The sequence below is a fragment of the Cetorhinus maximus genome, chromosome 27, assembly GCF_964194155.1.
Source record: "Cetorhinus maximus chromosome 27, sCetMax3.hap1.1, whole genome shotgun sequence".
NCBI lineage: Eukaryota > Metazoa > Chordata > Chondrichthyes > Lamniformes > Cetorhinidae > Cetorhinus > Cetorhinus maximus.
This window is the reverse complement of record NC_135905.1, coordinates 18324681-18338277: the sequence shown is the minus strand read 5'-3', so window position 1 is coordinate 18338277 and position 13597 is coordinate 18324681. Positions and strand designations below refer to the sequence as shown.

At 38.4% G+C, this 13597-nt stretch overlaps 1 protein-coding gene across 18 annotated transcripts in view; it reads left to right on the top strand.

The window, feature by feature from the left end:
• The window catches only part of dlg5a (discs, large homolog 5a (Drosophila)), a 178592-nt gene that overhangs the window by 139358 nt on the left and 25637 nt on the right, over positions 1-13597 (top strand). For 3 of the 18 annotated variants that reach the window (XM_078530827.1, XM_078530818.1, XM_078530814.1), the window contains 8 exons: positions 3281-3464; positions 4615-4768; positions 5269-5382; positions 6705-6835; positions 6929-7030; positions 9379-9535; positions 11358-11435; positions 13108-13270. In XM_078530827.1, coding sequence (XP_078386953.1) covers positions 3281-3464; positions 4615-4768; positions 5269-5382; positions 6705-6835; positions 6929-7030; positions 9379-9535; positions 11358-11435; positions 13108-13270 — 1083 coding nt within the window. Of the gene's footprint in view, positions 1-3280; positions 3465-4614; positions 4769-5268; positions 5383-6704; positions 6836-6928; positions 7031-9378; positions 9545-11357; positions 11436-13107; positions 13271-13597 lie in introns of all 18 variants that reach the window. The other 15 variants (XM_078530822.1, XM_078530828.1, XM_078530830.1 and 12 more) reach the window with 11 other exon arrangements.

Below are 13597 nucleotides of genomic sequence, written 5' to 3'. Positions count from 1 at the left end.
TGATATTCACAATCATCATTTTAAGGCTGCCATTCAGGTAATTCCTGTGGAAATATAATTGATATAGAGACTGATATAGAATGTCCTGAATGAGAGACTAATGCCTGAGCGGGTGGGTGGGATTTCTGAAGATTGGCAACTGCTTGTAAATCTCAAGTTCCAGCTCTTTGAGAGAAGCCTGATTGTCATGATCAGAAATAAAAAACAAGAAATGACTGACCAGCATGATGGGGATGTGGATTGGTGCAAAGTCTGTATGTCTATGCAATATATTTTTGGTGGACATGCATTGGACATCAGGCTTTTTAACTTTTTTATGTAATAATTGACATTCAACAGATGAGTTGATGCTGAGACTCCTCTAAATTGTTGACCATCTCCACTGCAGTCAAAACAGTAACTCTTCCTTGACCAGATGAGGGACTTTAAGCATCTCTTGGGAATCTGCTTGCATGTTGAGTGTCAAGCTTCCCTATAAAAAACATGCCAAACCTAGCACTGACTTTTCAATTTCCTTATGAGAATGGTCAGAAGAGTGAAGTCTTCATGTGTGTGAAAAACTTACCAAATAATGAAAGGTAATTATGATAGTTGCCCTTTACACTAAAATTGAGTTCCATATAATCAATGCATTATTTTATTAGGGGGAGGAAAATTAACAAGAAAACTGGCTAAGAAATCTTAACCAGTTAATAAAATATGATCAATAACGGTTTACATGAGAAATTAAAAGTTGGAATCAATGGAAGTACACACATCCCTATCTAGGTTTGGTCGACTGATTCAGTTGCACAAACACCTTTTAATGGAAGGCCACGTGGCCACTGTGAGGTGAAAATTTGAGAGTATTTGCAATTCTTAGGGCAGTTTGTGTAGTGGAATGACTCTTGATATAGAGTCAGGTCACAGATCAACCATGATCTCATTGAATGGTGGAATAGGATCATGTGGCTAAATGGCCCACTTCTATGCATTTGTTCCTTTTAGGAAAAGGCATTGGTGATGATCAGTGATGAGAGATAATATATTCTATTATCTATCTGAGCAACTCTTGAGTTGACTTCCCCAAAGAGGGACAGTTAACCTGTTTGGCTTAGTTTGGTCAGTGTAGATGCAGAAACAACTGGAGGAGATGGAGATAGAAATTTATGTTGCTGTTCAGACTAAAGCCATCAAAAGGACAGCAGGCAATGCCAGACTGATGGTATGTGACAAACGCAAGAAAAGGCCTTATCAACAGCGCACTGTTAGGTGGTGTTGGAACTAAGGCAGCCAGTAGGAGTGGCACCATTCAAGGGATAGAACCTAACATCTTTCTGATCACTGTAAATAGTGTTACTTGGATAGTTTTGAACTTTTTAAGGGCTGTTGTAAGAGAATATTAGAAGATAGGAACACATACAAATGTGCCAATCTATTTGACAGGATTCAAAATATTTGTCTTTCTTGCCAAATTTCTCCCCTACCTCCTTTCCTTAAGGTGCTGATTCCTTGCTGGGGTGCAGTTCCACAGGTACAGTTTATCCTTGGTACTTCATCATGTGGCCATTATTCATTTGTGAGTCTCGGTAATGAATTTTGGCATGTTATTTGACCATGGGAACCATATCAGGAAAACTTCATCCTGAGCAATGTGAAAACTATGCTCCTGGAACTTCACTGGAATTCTGTGGCAGGAAATCAGCAGACAAACTGGAGAAATGGAATGAAAAACTAAAAGCCTGTTTCCTGCTGAAATTGTGGCAGGAATTTGGGAGAGCCCCACAGAATATCAGGGCCATAGACATTTTTCCAAATGAGCACACAAGTTTTACTGTTTATGCAGAGTATAAAATGAACAGTACAGATTGTGAGCAATCATGTTTTGGGATGCAGGATTAAATAGTTGAAGTCGACTTAACCTGTTCACGAAGTTTGTCTCATGCTCTGGAATCAGGGATATAACCACCATGTGGTGTGATGAAGTACTTTTAAGGATTCACCATTTGCAATAAAAGAGAAATGAGTGTGACCAGAATTTAGTAAATGTATTTTGTGCACAAGTGAGCATCTCAAGCTGAAAATATCCCAAATGTAATCTATTTGTGTCCAGTCATCCATGAAGCAATTTCTGCACTCAGAATTGTGTGCTACAAACAGGTACCCTGTATAGTGAAAAACAAGGCACCGAAGCGAATTCAATGCCCTTCTTTGTAGGAGGTTAATAAATACAATGCCTTACTGGAATAGCAACTCCATCTCACAGGAAAAAAAGCAACTCCTTTTCAAGTGTGTTTGTCTACCTTTCGAGGCTGTATCTGCTCTCACATATGCAAACAGTGATTTAAAGCAGATCTTTTTCTACGTAATTAATTGTTGAAGCACGGTGTTGGCTTTTTTTTGAGTGAGGTCTTAAGAAGGCATGTCTTTAGTCAAAGGTACACTTCTGGGAAACTGGAATATTAAGTACAGCCAGAGGAGCTGTGTTAAGCACAGCTTTATGGTCACGATTACACGCAGCTCAAGTGCGTGAGCAAAACAGTTAACATCAGCTTTATGTTTGAATTTTGTCCCTTCGCTTTGTTGAATTTCATATATTCGTGCAGCTAGCTTGCCCAGTGGTATCAGCAATACTTGATATAAAAGATTGTTTAAAATTGAACAGAAATTGAGAAGCAGAAATAGGTAGATTTTTAAGTTTGTCACTCATTACCCCTTTTTTTCACCCATTACCCACAAGAACAACTTAAAAGTACTCTGATAGCTAGCAAGATTTGTATTAAAATGAAGTTATGTTATTGGTTGCATTGACTTGGAAAAATGCAGCATGGAAGCAGCAAAGGTTGCAGGTGGAAACCTGCTCAAGAAACAGGCAAGAATGCTCTAAAAAGGGCATTTAAAAACTAAGAGGATTCATGTTGCAAAGATGTAATGGAAATTATGTTGAGGGAGATGGAGGGATCTAATAGATTTCCAATATACTAAGCTCCAGAGTGGTAAGATGCCTGGGAAGTTCAGAGACTTCCAAATATTGAAAGAGGGAAATTCTGAGTAAAACCAATCTGGGCTGTGCTCGCTGGTTGAAGAGAAGCAAAAACACAGGGCATGAGTGGGTTCCCTTTTTAAAGGGTGATAATGTTGTGGCACCGAAAGAGTAATGAAGATGCCATATAGAGAAGATAAAAATGTGCTGTACAATATAGAAGAAGCACGTTCAGAAAATAATCTGGAAGTTCTTTTGTCTTTTGGTGAGGAATTGTTGTACTACAGATGATTTGAGTGCCGTTATTTATATTCACAGGAAAATATTGACCCTCATTCACAGTATGACAGTCATGCATCTTGCTCACCAATTCTCAAATACAACACAAGTGAAGAATGCCTGTCTTTGGAACTACATGAATGGCACCGGTATACACCAAAACGCTCACATATTCACAGTGGTGGCTATATGTCAACAGTCTATAATGGCGCAGCAACAGCAGGTTGGTTTAGAGGAAGAAATCTTTGGGATATCTGCTGCTATATTAAGAAACATACTTATTCTGCTCTTTATTTTATTTTAGCATTTTGAATCACATTCCTGATTCATTTCTTTCTTGAGATGTCATTTAAAAAATGTTGTCAACACTTTTGGATATAGAATTAAATATGAGAGTTATTGTTGACCAGTAAATTATATTGTTTACTCTGTCAAATCTAAATGGTGGCAAACCAAAGCTGCAGTTAAACCAGTGGATGCTCTTTTAGAACATAATTACGTGCAGATGAAAAATGTTGCACAACAAATTAAATATCACTGGATAGAGTAGGTCTCTAACCTTTGATACAGATATACATGTTGCAACTATAGTGTTTTATATGTAGGAGGCTGAAACTATGGATTTCAGTTCAAATAAAAAACTTTCAAATATTCATGTCTTTGTTACAGTTTTATTGCAGATGCATTTTGGAAGAAAGAATTAGGAGAGGCTGTGTAATCTGGTACAATTTGAAAGAGGGTGCAGGAACAGAGGGATCTAGTGGTTCACGTGCACAAATCTTTGAAGGTGGCAGGACAAGTGGACAAGGCTGTTAAAATGCATACTGAATTCTCAGCTTTATAAATTGTGGCATAGAGCACAAAAGCAAGCAAGTTAAGCTAAGTCTTTATAAATCACTGGTTAGATTCAGCTGAAGTATTGTGTGCAATTCTAGGCAACACACTTCAGGATGAATGTGATAGCCTTTGATAGGGTGCAAATGAGATTAACCAGAATCGTGCCAGGGCCGAGTGCCTTCTGTTGTATGGAGAGACTAGAAAAGCTAAGATTGTACTCCATAGAGCAGGAAAAAGTAAGAAGGATTTGGCAGAGGTGTTCAAAATCTTGAAATTTTTTTATGGAGTAAGGAGAAATTCTTCCATTGGCAGGAGGATCAAGTATTAGGTTTTCACTAGATGCCTCCCTCTGTGTACTATAATTATATTTTTGAAATTGAGTAACAGGATGCTTGAACTGAACTGTTGGCTTTCTGGTGAGCATTGCTCACTTCTGCTTCGATTTGTCGCATACTTTTCATTTAAGAATGTATAAATGAAGGTATTTATTTAGTTGGTGTGACCATTTAAATTTAATTTCTACATTTTATACACAGGCAATGTGCAGAGAAACTTTGTGCCTTGTCCAGCTGTGACAGCGGTCCTGCGGAATCCAAATGTTCCTTTCTTCACGGTTCGCAGTCGCATGGTCCACAGTGCCAACTATCCCTCCGTGGCTAGTCAGATGTGCTACCCCCATCCACAGCATAGGTATTAATCACCCAATAGATTTGGTTAGCAATCCAGATTCCTTATTTCTGCTGAGCCCTCATGTTCTTGGACAATTTTTAAGAAGAAAATTTAACAAAAATGCTCATATAGTGCACTTTCAACACCTAACGAGCATATACTCTTCAAGGGTACTTCTATGCAAATTTTAAAAATAAAACTGTTATCTGCCTATGCAGCAATGCTGAACTTTACTCGATAAAGATGTGTGTATTTTAATACTGATTATAGCACAAAGTCTTGGGTTTGATTCAATGTAAGTGGCTTAAAACAGGTATTTTGAAACCATTCTTATGTTCAAATAATATACAATTGAGAAGTTTATTGTACAAACCTTTTTGAGGACATCTGCAACAGCAAAAACCACGTTAGAACCAAATTAGAGTTTTCTATTTTAGGAGAGAAATTCTGGCTCAAGTATTATACATCGGGTCAGAAAACCTTTTTAAATCACTTACAGTTTGTTTTCCTCCTGTTTAAAGTAGAACAAGGAACCATTCACCAACTGAAAGCTTTAATGGTTCTCCACGGACCCGGCATAGGCCCCAGAGTGCAATTTGCTTTCCAGAATCTGTGCATGCCTTTGACAGTTTTAGGTGAGAATACTTAAAACATTTATTATAGGTATAGTCTGGCTAAACCAGACTTATCAAAAAAATTAAAGTGCCACAATGTATGAAGCAGCTTTAAAATAAGACCATAAAATAACAAAGCATTGAATGTACCGCTACTGCTGCAACAACAACTTAAGATTTACAGGGCAACTTTAACCTTGAAAACATCTCGTGCTGCTTTGCAGACATAATAAACAAAATTAGTGTTGAAGATGATTTTATGGAAGGTGAGCAAAAGCATGGTCAAAGAAGCAGGTTGTAAGGAGGGCCTTAATAGGGGAAGGGGAAGTGATAGGGTTTACAATTGACCTGAAACTTAATTGGACCAGCCTTATTAATACTGTGACTACAAGAGCAGGTCAGAGGCTGGAAATTCTGTGGCGGGTAACTCACCTCCTGACTACCCAGAGCCTGTACGCTATGTCCAAGGCATGAGTGCAGCTCCTGCATGAGTGCAGCTCCAACAATACCCTGGAAGCTCGACAACACCCAGGACAAAGCAGCCTGCTTGATTGGCACCCCATCCACCACCTTAAAACATCTACTCTCTCCACCACTAGTGTACAGTGGCAGAAGTAAGTACCATCTACAAGATGCATTGAAGCAACTTGCCAAGCCTCCTTCGACAGCACCTTCTAAACCCGTGACCTCTACCCCTGGAAGAACATGGGCAGCAGAGACATGGGAACACTACTACTTGCAAGTTCCCCTGCAAACTCCACCATCTTGACTTGGAACTATGTTCTTTCATTGTTTTTGGATCTAATGGAGGATGGGAGGCCAGTAAAGAGAGCATTGGAATAGATGAGTCTGGAAAAGGGATGGGTAAGACTTTGAGCAGCAGGTCAGCTGAGGCAGACAGTGCACTGAGATGAATTTACGCAGGCTTTCTGATAGCGAAGAGGCAGATGATGGTAGTTCTGCAAGAGAAAAGGGACAATATTTGAGACCGGACAATTGTTTACATGTCAGCTAGCTTGTGGGCCAGGGAGGGAAGTTGGGTGATCAGTTTAGTGGGAAGGGATTCAAGGGAAGCGGATCTTCTGGACTAGACGTTGTCATCCCTGCAACTCGAAAGCTACAGAATTGGTTGTAACTGTTAGATAAGAAGATCATTAGAACTGCTTGGTGAAGAAATAGAATGACGTTTGGTTTTGGACACACTGTAAGAGGGTTAAGCTGATTTAATATTCTCATTTCTAAATCAATGTTTTGAATTTGCACTTTTGTTGTATAATTTTACTTGCTGGTATAAAAGAACATTTAACTAGAATAGAATAAAACTTAATTATTTTGCTTTCTAGCCCACAGCATCATGCACACCACAGCTTGGATCTGACTGGCCCAGATCACAAACACTCGAGTGATTTGTCTGAGTCCCCCAGAAGCACAACACCACATGGAACACAGTCTCTGCCTGCCAGTGCGCGTATCGGTAACTCTTCACTTGCTCAGTTGATTTATTTTTGGAATATTGCCAGATTTATTTGCAAAAGAGTGACCACTGAACCCTTTTCTGGTTTTTCAGCAGGTTCATCAAGCAGCCTGGCTTTTGCTCCGAGTAAAAGTGGACGGATTCGAATCCCTTCAAACACCCGATATCCCCGATTGACAACAGGTTCTGACAGAGGTAATCTTCTGCAACACATGATTTAACTGTTACAAGCATTCTCTTCTTTTTGCTCCCCCATATTTTCCCTCTGGAGAGCAGGGAGGAGGAGGTAAAGAACATATCAGGTGAATGTCTGGTGTGTGGTCAGTTGATGGATTTGACTTTGGTTGTCATGAAATTTTCTCCAACCACAGCAAATGAGCATCTAGAATCATTTCTAAAACCTTAAAGGGTTTGTAATAGGAAATTAGGGATCTATATTGATGCACTTTGAGTTTCATAGCAAGGAAGTTTGCTATTTGAATTATGCTCAGGTTAAAAATCAGACATTACTAAAAATGTTTCAAGGACTTGTAACTGTTTTGATGTTGCTTGAGTTATGATACTGCAGACAGCTGACAGATAGCTCATATCTCTGCAACGCTCCAGGGGCGGATTCCAACTTGGGGTCCCTCAACTAAATTCCGGTCAATTGATTTTAATAGTTTTATTTGCACATATTTCCGAAATAAGAGATTGGTTTTGCTTGGAACCTGCCAAATAAATAGAGCTAGTGTGTGGACTATACCAGATGTTCGTAATCTTCCTAGTGTGCTATTGTTATCAACTATAACAAGTTAAATCAAGTGTTCTTGAGGATCTTTTTCTATCAAGTTGCTTGCTCGTTTACCTTTGTTACTTGGTTGGCTCAGTCCACTGGGGGTTGGATGTGCTCACCAAGTCATGGCACTTAGTAATGGCCTTCAGCCTTGCCAACCTAATCTATTAAGAATGATTAAATTTGCCCCTCTCGGGTAAGGATGATGCAGGTACTTGTGTTTAAGTATTTTGTGTGGATAAATTGGGAAAGCATTTTCATTTCCTTAAATCAGATCAATTTAACTCGTAATTTTTCTACATTTTTAAATATTCTTTCACAGGATGTGGCCATCGCTGGTTAGGTCAGCATTTATTGCCCATCCCTAATTGTCCTTGAGAAGGTGGTGTTGAGCTGCCTTCTTGAACTGCTGCAATCCACGTTGTGAAGGTACACCCACAGTGTTGTTAGGAAGGGAGTTCCAGGATTTTGACCCAATGACAAGGAACGGATGGTGTGTGGCTTAGAGGGGAACTTGCAGGTGGCACCCTTAAATCTGCTGTCCTTGCCCTTCTAGGTGGTAAAAATCGCGGGCTTGGAAGGTGCTGTCGAAGGAGCTTTGGTGAGTTGCAGAGTGCATCTTGTGAATGGTGCACGCTGCTGCCACTGTGCGCTGATGGTGGAGGGAGTGAATGTTGAAGGTGATGGATGAAGTGTCAGTCAAGCAGGCTGCTTTGTCCTGGGTGGTGTGGAGCTTCTTGAATGTTGTTGGAGCTGCATTCATCCAAGCAAATGAAGAGTATTTATTCCATCACATTAGAGACTGGTGCATTGTACATGGTGAACAGGCTTTGGGGAGTCAGAAGATGACCACAGAATCCCCAGCCACTGACCTACTCTTGTAGCACAGTATTTATATGGCAGGTCCAGTTCAGTTTCTGGTCAATGGTAACCCCCCCAGAATGTTGATGCATCAAAAGCAAATTCTAAAATTGTGGAAGTGCCAGTGTGTGGAAGGAGTGGAATGACTTTGCTAGTACTTTACAATCTTGTTATTTTCTCATTGGGTGCAGTATGACAGTTGCCCTTTTTATGTTCACCTTGTCTTGTGTTGCTATGGCAATGTTTGGCTTCTAAGCTATTATTCAACCTAAAACCTTACCCCTTGTCTCAACAAAGTAATGAGTTAACCATTTCTAATGTTTATCATACGCAAGTAGTAAGGCGCATGCGCAAGAAAAAAAACATCTGCCTGGGATACTATTGTGTGGATCTGCTTTGCTGCAATGCATTTGGATTGCCAAACGCTTCATAAATGTGACATATAATGAAGAGCCTGTTGTGCTATGCTAGATGTTGATTCATTTGCTTATTATTTGTTTGGTACATTCTGGCTTGCAATATGGCACAATATTTTAAAGAATATGCAATTTTTACATTTTTACAATAATTTTACAATACATAATATCTTAAAGTGATCCTGCAGGCGACTTTTTGTAGAAAACCAAGAATTAAGATTTTGGTGGCCCTTTTATTTCACAAAAAAGCCTGTTAACCCACGTAGGAAAGCTGACTGAAAAGAAGGGCTGCTACTTTTCAAATAGAGAAGAATTGAATTATTGAAAACTGAGTAAATTTTCTGCCACAGATGTTTAACTGAGTTGGTACATGTGATACACGTGAGACTAAATTGAATATTCCTCGGAAATTACTGTAGAGAACATAGAGAAACTTGTTTTTTTGTTTTAAACAGAGGATTTCTAAATAACCCACTTGTGTTTATAATCAGGTTCAGAGCGTAGCAGCCCCAGTTTGATTACACCCCCACAGTCACCAATGAATCTGGAGACATCTTCATTTGGCAGCAGCCAATCACAGAGTTCAATTTCTTCTCTAACTAAGATCTCCATCAGTCCTGTATCGACAGGAGAACACCGGAAAGACAGGTATGAATGGTGTGTCCTTATTGCACATTTTATATTTAGAATTGTATGACTTCCTGCTTTGCTTCCTATTGTACTTGTGGTTATACTTAATAGTACTCACTGAAATACACAGAGCATTGTCAGCACAGGATTGTGTGTGACATGAATGCACTTTTACTAGAGATTACGGCCTTGCCTTTCAATGGCAATCCATTAAAATGCATAGGTTATGACTCGGGTTATGATTGGAAAGTCAGTCCATTCAACGTGAAGAGTAATTCAGATAAAAGAAATACATTTCTTACAAAATTATCCTGTAGTAGGAGTATAATTGAGTCCTTAATTAAATCCTAACATTGATATTTACAAGTGGAGACTTATCTAATTTGTGTTGCATTTTTTTATTTTGTACTACTCACAGTCCAATCTGCCATCATGGCACTGAGAGGATCAGACTCCATACCCACTCAAAAAATCAAACATTGAACAACCACATGTAGATTACTGTTGCTCACCTACGTCAGGTTACAAAGTGAGACTACAGTGAAAAACATCATGTTTTTGCAAAGTATAATTTCCTTAGTATAGAAAAGTATAATTGCAGAATTAAAGTACCTTGCTTTCCTTTCTTTGTTTTAATAGTGATTCTAACTAAGCTGTGAGAACTTTCTGATTTTCGGTGCATACGTTTGAACCAAATGTTGTAAACAACTGGTATGTTTCACAACATGTTTGAACTAAACGTAAATAACGTATGTTTTCACAGCATGTTTCATAACCTGAAGACGGTTTAAAAAAAAATTCAATTCAAATCTTCAAATACTTTTCCCAATGCTTTTTCCATCACCTGTGGTGGTGGAATTGTGCTTTAAATGCCTGGTTCAGACTTCTGAGCCCAGCCCTACTTTCACATTCCTTCATGCAAGTAACATGCAAGTTTTGTGTTTTCAGTCAATCGTTTTTTTTAATACTGTCCAGAGCCAACAGAAATGATTTGTTAATGTTTTTATAGTTTATGACATTAATACCATTTTCATTGCAGCAAAGCCATGCAGTTGGTCTTTGAAAAGCATTGTTTCGCTTTGTGACTATAGTCATTTTATGGTGGCAGGACATAATATCTTCCTTACTATTCAAGCTCCATGCAAAGCAAAGTAACCACTACTTCCTTGAATTACAAGAAAACAAGTCAAAATGTGCTCTTGTTAGGCTTGTTGCTTAATATAGAAATATTTTAATGTGTGCTCTCTAAATAGCAGCATTTCTAGATTACAGGAATTATGTGATTAATCTATAACTATTAAGGAAACTTTTTGTATAATTCTTATAGTGCATAAAGTAAAGGTTGTATTATGTCTACAGCATTCTGGAATGTTCTAATTTAGTTTCCAATGATGTTTTAATGAATCTGGCTTAATAACAAAAGTTCTATTAGCAAAGGCTGAGAGCTTTGGTATTTTAAGGTGTTGAATAAATTCATTTTGTTAACGCTGCAACACCTCTATCTATGGGCACATTTTCAATATGAATTATGATTCTCAGAAGCCGAATTATTATGGATAGCGATGTGCGTTTTTTAAAAATCTGCAACTTCCTTGAGGTTAATTTGATTACTTGGAAAACAGCATCAAATAGTGGGTCCCAAAACTGTACTTTATAGTCATGTCCTTACCAGTTGATTAACTTATTGAACAAGTTTGTAATTTAGAAATAATTTTGTGTTTATCACTGTTTCTTATATTTTTCTTATTTCTTACTCAGCTTTCTGAAGCATGAAAGTTTTAGGCTTTGAACACTTCTTTCTCTACGACTGTTTTTCTTTAATTCTGCCCCTTCTTTTTAGATACCTATTCCGTAATAGGTCCTTTCTGAGAATTCCTCTCACTCCTAGGCCTCGATTCTCATCACTACGGAGTCTGAGGTTGGCCTGTTACAAATTAACTTGCTTTCTATTTTCCTGCTTGTGATTCTGAAGATTTGCTTTTTATATGTGTCATTTCCCATTTCTCAATGACTGCTTGGAAGCTCTTGCATGGCAACTCTAACCCCATGCAAGGTTGCTGTTTATTTGAGGCTCTCTTGTTTGCCTGACAGCAGCTAATTGAACATTTAAATGTCAGATAAGTGAATAAAAATGATTTCTGTCATTATGTCAAAAGGTGCAAGGACACTAAGAACAAAAAAATAAGCATTTCACTATGACTTGTAGGTGGGCTTGAGGTTTGCCCCCATAATTCATATGTTGGATAGAAACAGCATGCACTGAAGCAGAACAACCTAGTGATAGCCAAATAAATTAGTATCTATGCTGTGTTGATGTCATAAATATTGTTTGGTGGCTACATTTTCAACCCTATATTTATTCAGACTTTTAACATTAGCTGTGCATGAAGCAATTGAGCAAAATTTAATTTGCATTTACACTTGGAGGAATTGGAAATACTCAGCAGGTCAGACAGTGTGGGGCGAAGAAACGGAGTTCACATTTCAGGTCAGCAACCTTTTGGCAGTGCATGCTATTTAAAAAACCTTGGCTTATTGACATCAGTATTTTTTAGTAATTTAACTTGATAGTAGATGTGTAAACAAAAAACTTTATTACCTGATTGGGTTATTTAGATTTGCATATCAAATAAAATACTGTATACAGAACCGCAAATGAAATAGGCTGGTTACACAGCTTGTAAGAGCCCACAAACATGTTAACATTTTTCAGGATTTTGTTACTGGAAACAGGATGGAATTGTATGCATTAACTACCAGCTATCTTTCTCACTCTGTTACATATTTTGATACATTTTGGTGTGGAATATAGCCTAAATACAGCAACTTTGATTTGCACATAATGTACAAAATTGGTTCTGCTGGAAGCTGGTAGAAGACAAATTTTCCAGTACATCTTTGCCTTGTTGGCTGCTGTCAGGATGGACATCGATACCTCAATGATATTTGTTGCTCTCGTGGCTTCCTTCAACCATGATTGTCACTGTGCCATGCAGTATAATTTATCTTGTGCTTAAATCATAAGAAAGCTAACCAAGTATAGAATATATTGACAGGCTATGCAAAACTGCCTTTTTCTCCTGTACATTCCTGCTTATTAAATTTTAAGGATGATAGGATTGGAAAAGTTGTAAGCGGAGAAATTTGCTCAAGTAGGGCAGGCTTACTTCGATTCGCTGGAGCAGGCAGAGCTGCTACCTTCATGGCATTCTCCAATGAAATCAGTGAAGAATGCAGCCTGCCTACCTACTCACGGGAAATTGACATATATCTCCATGTTACCACAGTACATGAGCAAATTCCTCCCCGTACAGTTTTCCTCAGGTCAAATGTTCTCACCAACAAAGGGACAATAGGTCAAATAGCCTCCCGTGTTAGCGTTTCTGTTTTCTGTTTGTAATGCACTCATGTCTGCCCGGTACAGATTAAAATCCCATTTTGAATACCAGTTCAATTTGTCATCTCTTGCTCAGTTTAAAAATAGAACTGAACTTCAGGTGCTCTGTTACCTTAATTTAATTTCCTATAAAAACCTTAGATTTCACTGAGTGTTACACTTAATGGAATTCCAAAATGATTTTATTTTAAAGGCCCTATTTACAAGAACCCCGTCATGTGACAGTACAGAAAGGAACTGAACCCCTTGGAATTTCGATAGTAAGTGGAGAAAATGGAGGGATATTTGTTTCCAAAGTAATTGGTGGAAGCATCGCTCATCAAGCAGGACTTGAATATGGTGACCAGTTACTTGAGGTAAAGGCATCTAACTAGTTAATTGTGATAGCAAAATTAGCTGATGATAATGAGGAAAATCTTATATATCTGAAGTTTTTGTTGTTTTGCACAAATTTTACATGTGTGGGGAATCCCAGTATACATCAATGCCCAACTGCGATTCAGTTCAGTCAGTTTGCATTATGTTGTCAGTTTTGGTAACCTTATGCATTTGCTTTTAATGTTTTCTCTGGGCTTGTGTGTATGCCATTTTGTGGGATTGGAGCAGATTTTTGCAGGTGGGTCCTCCTGGCCTGGGTCATCACTCATTTTGGAATTTTGAGAGAGGATGCTATTCATTTTTCA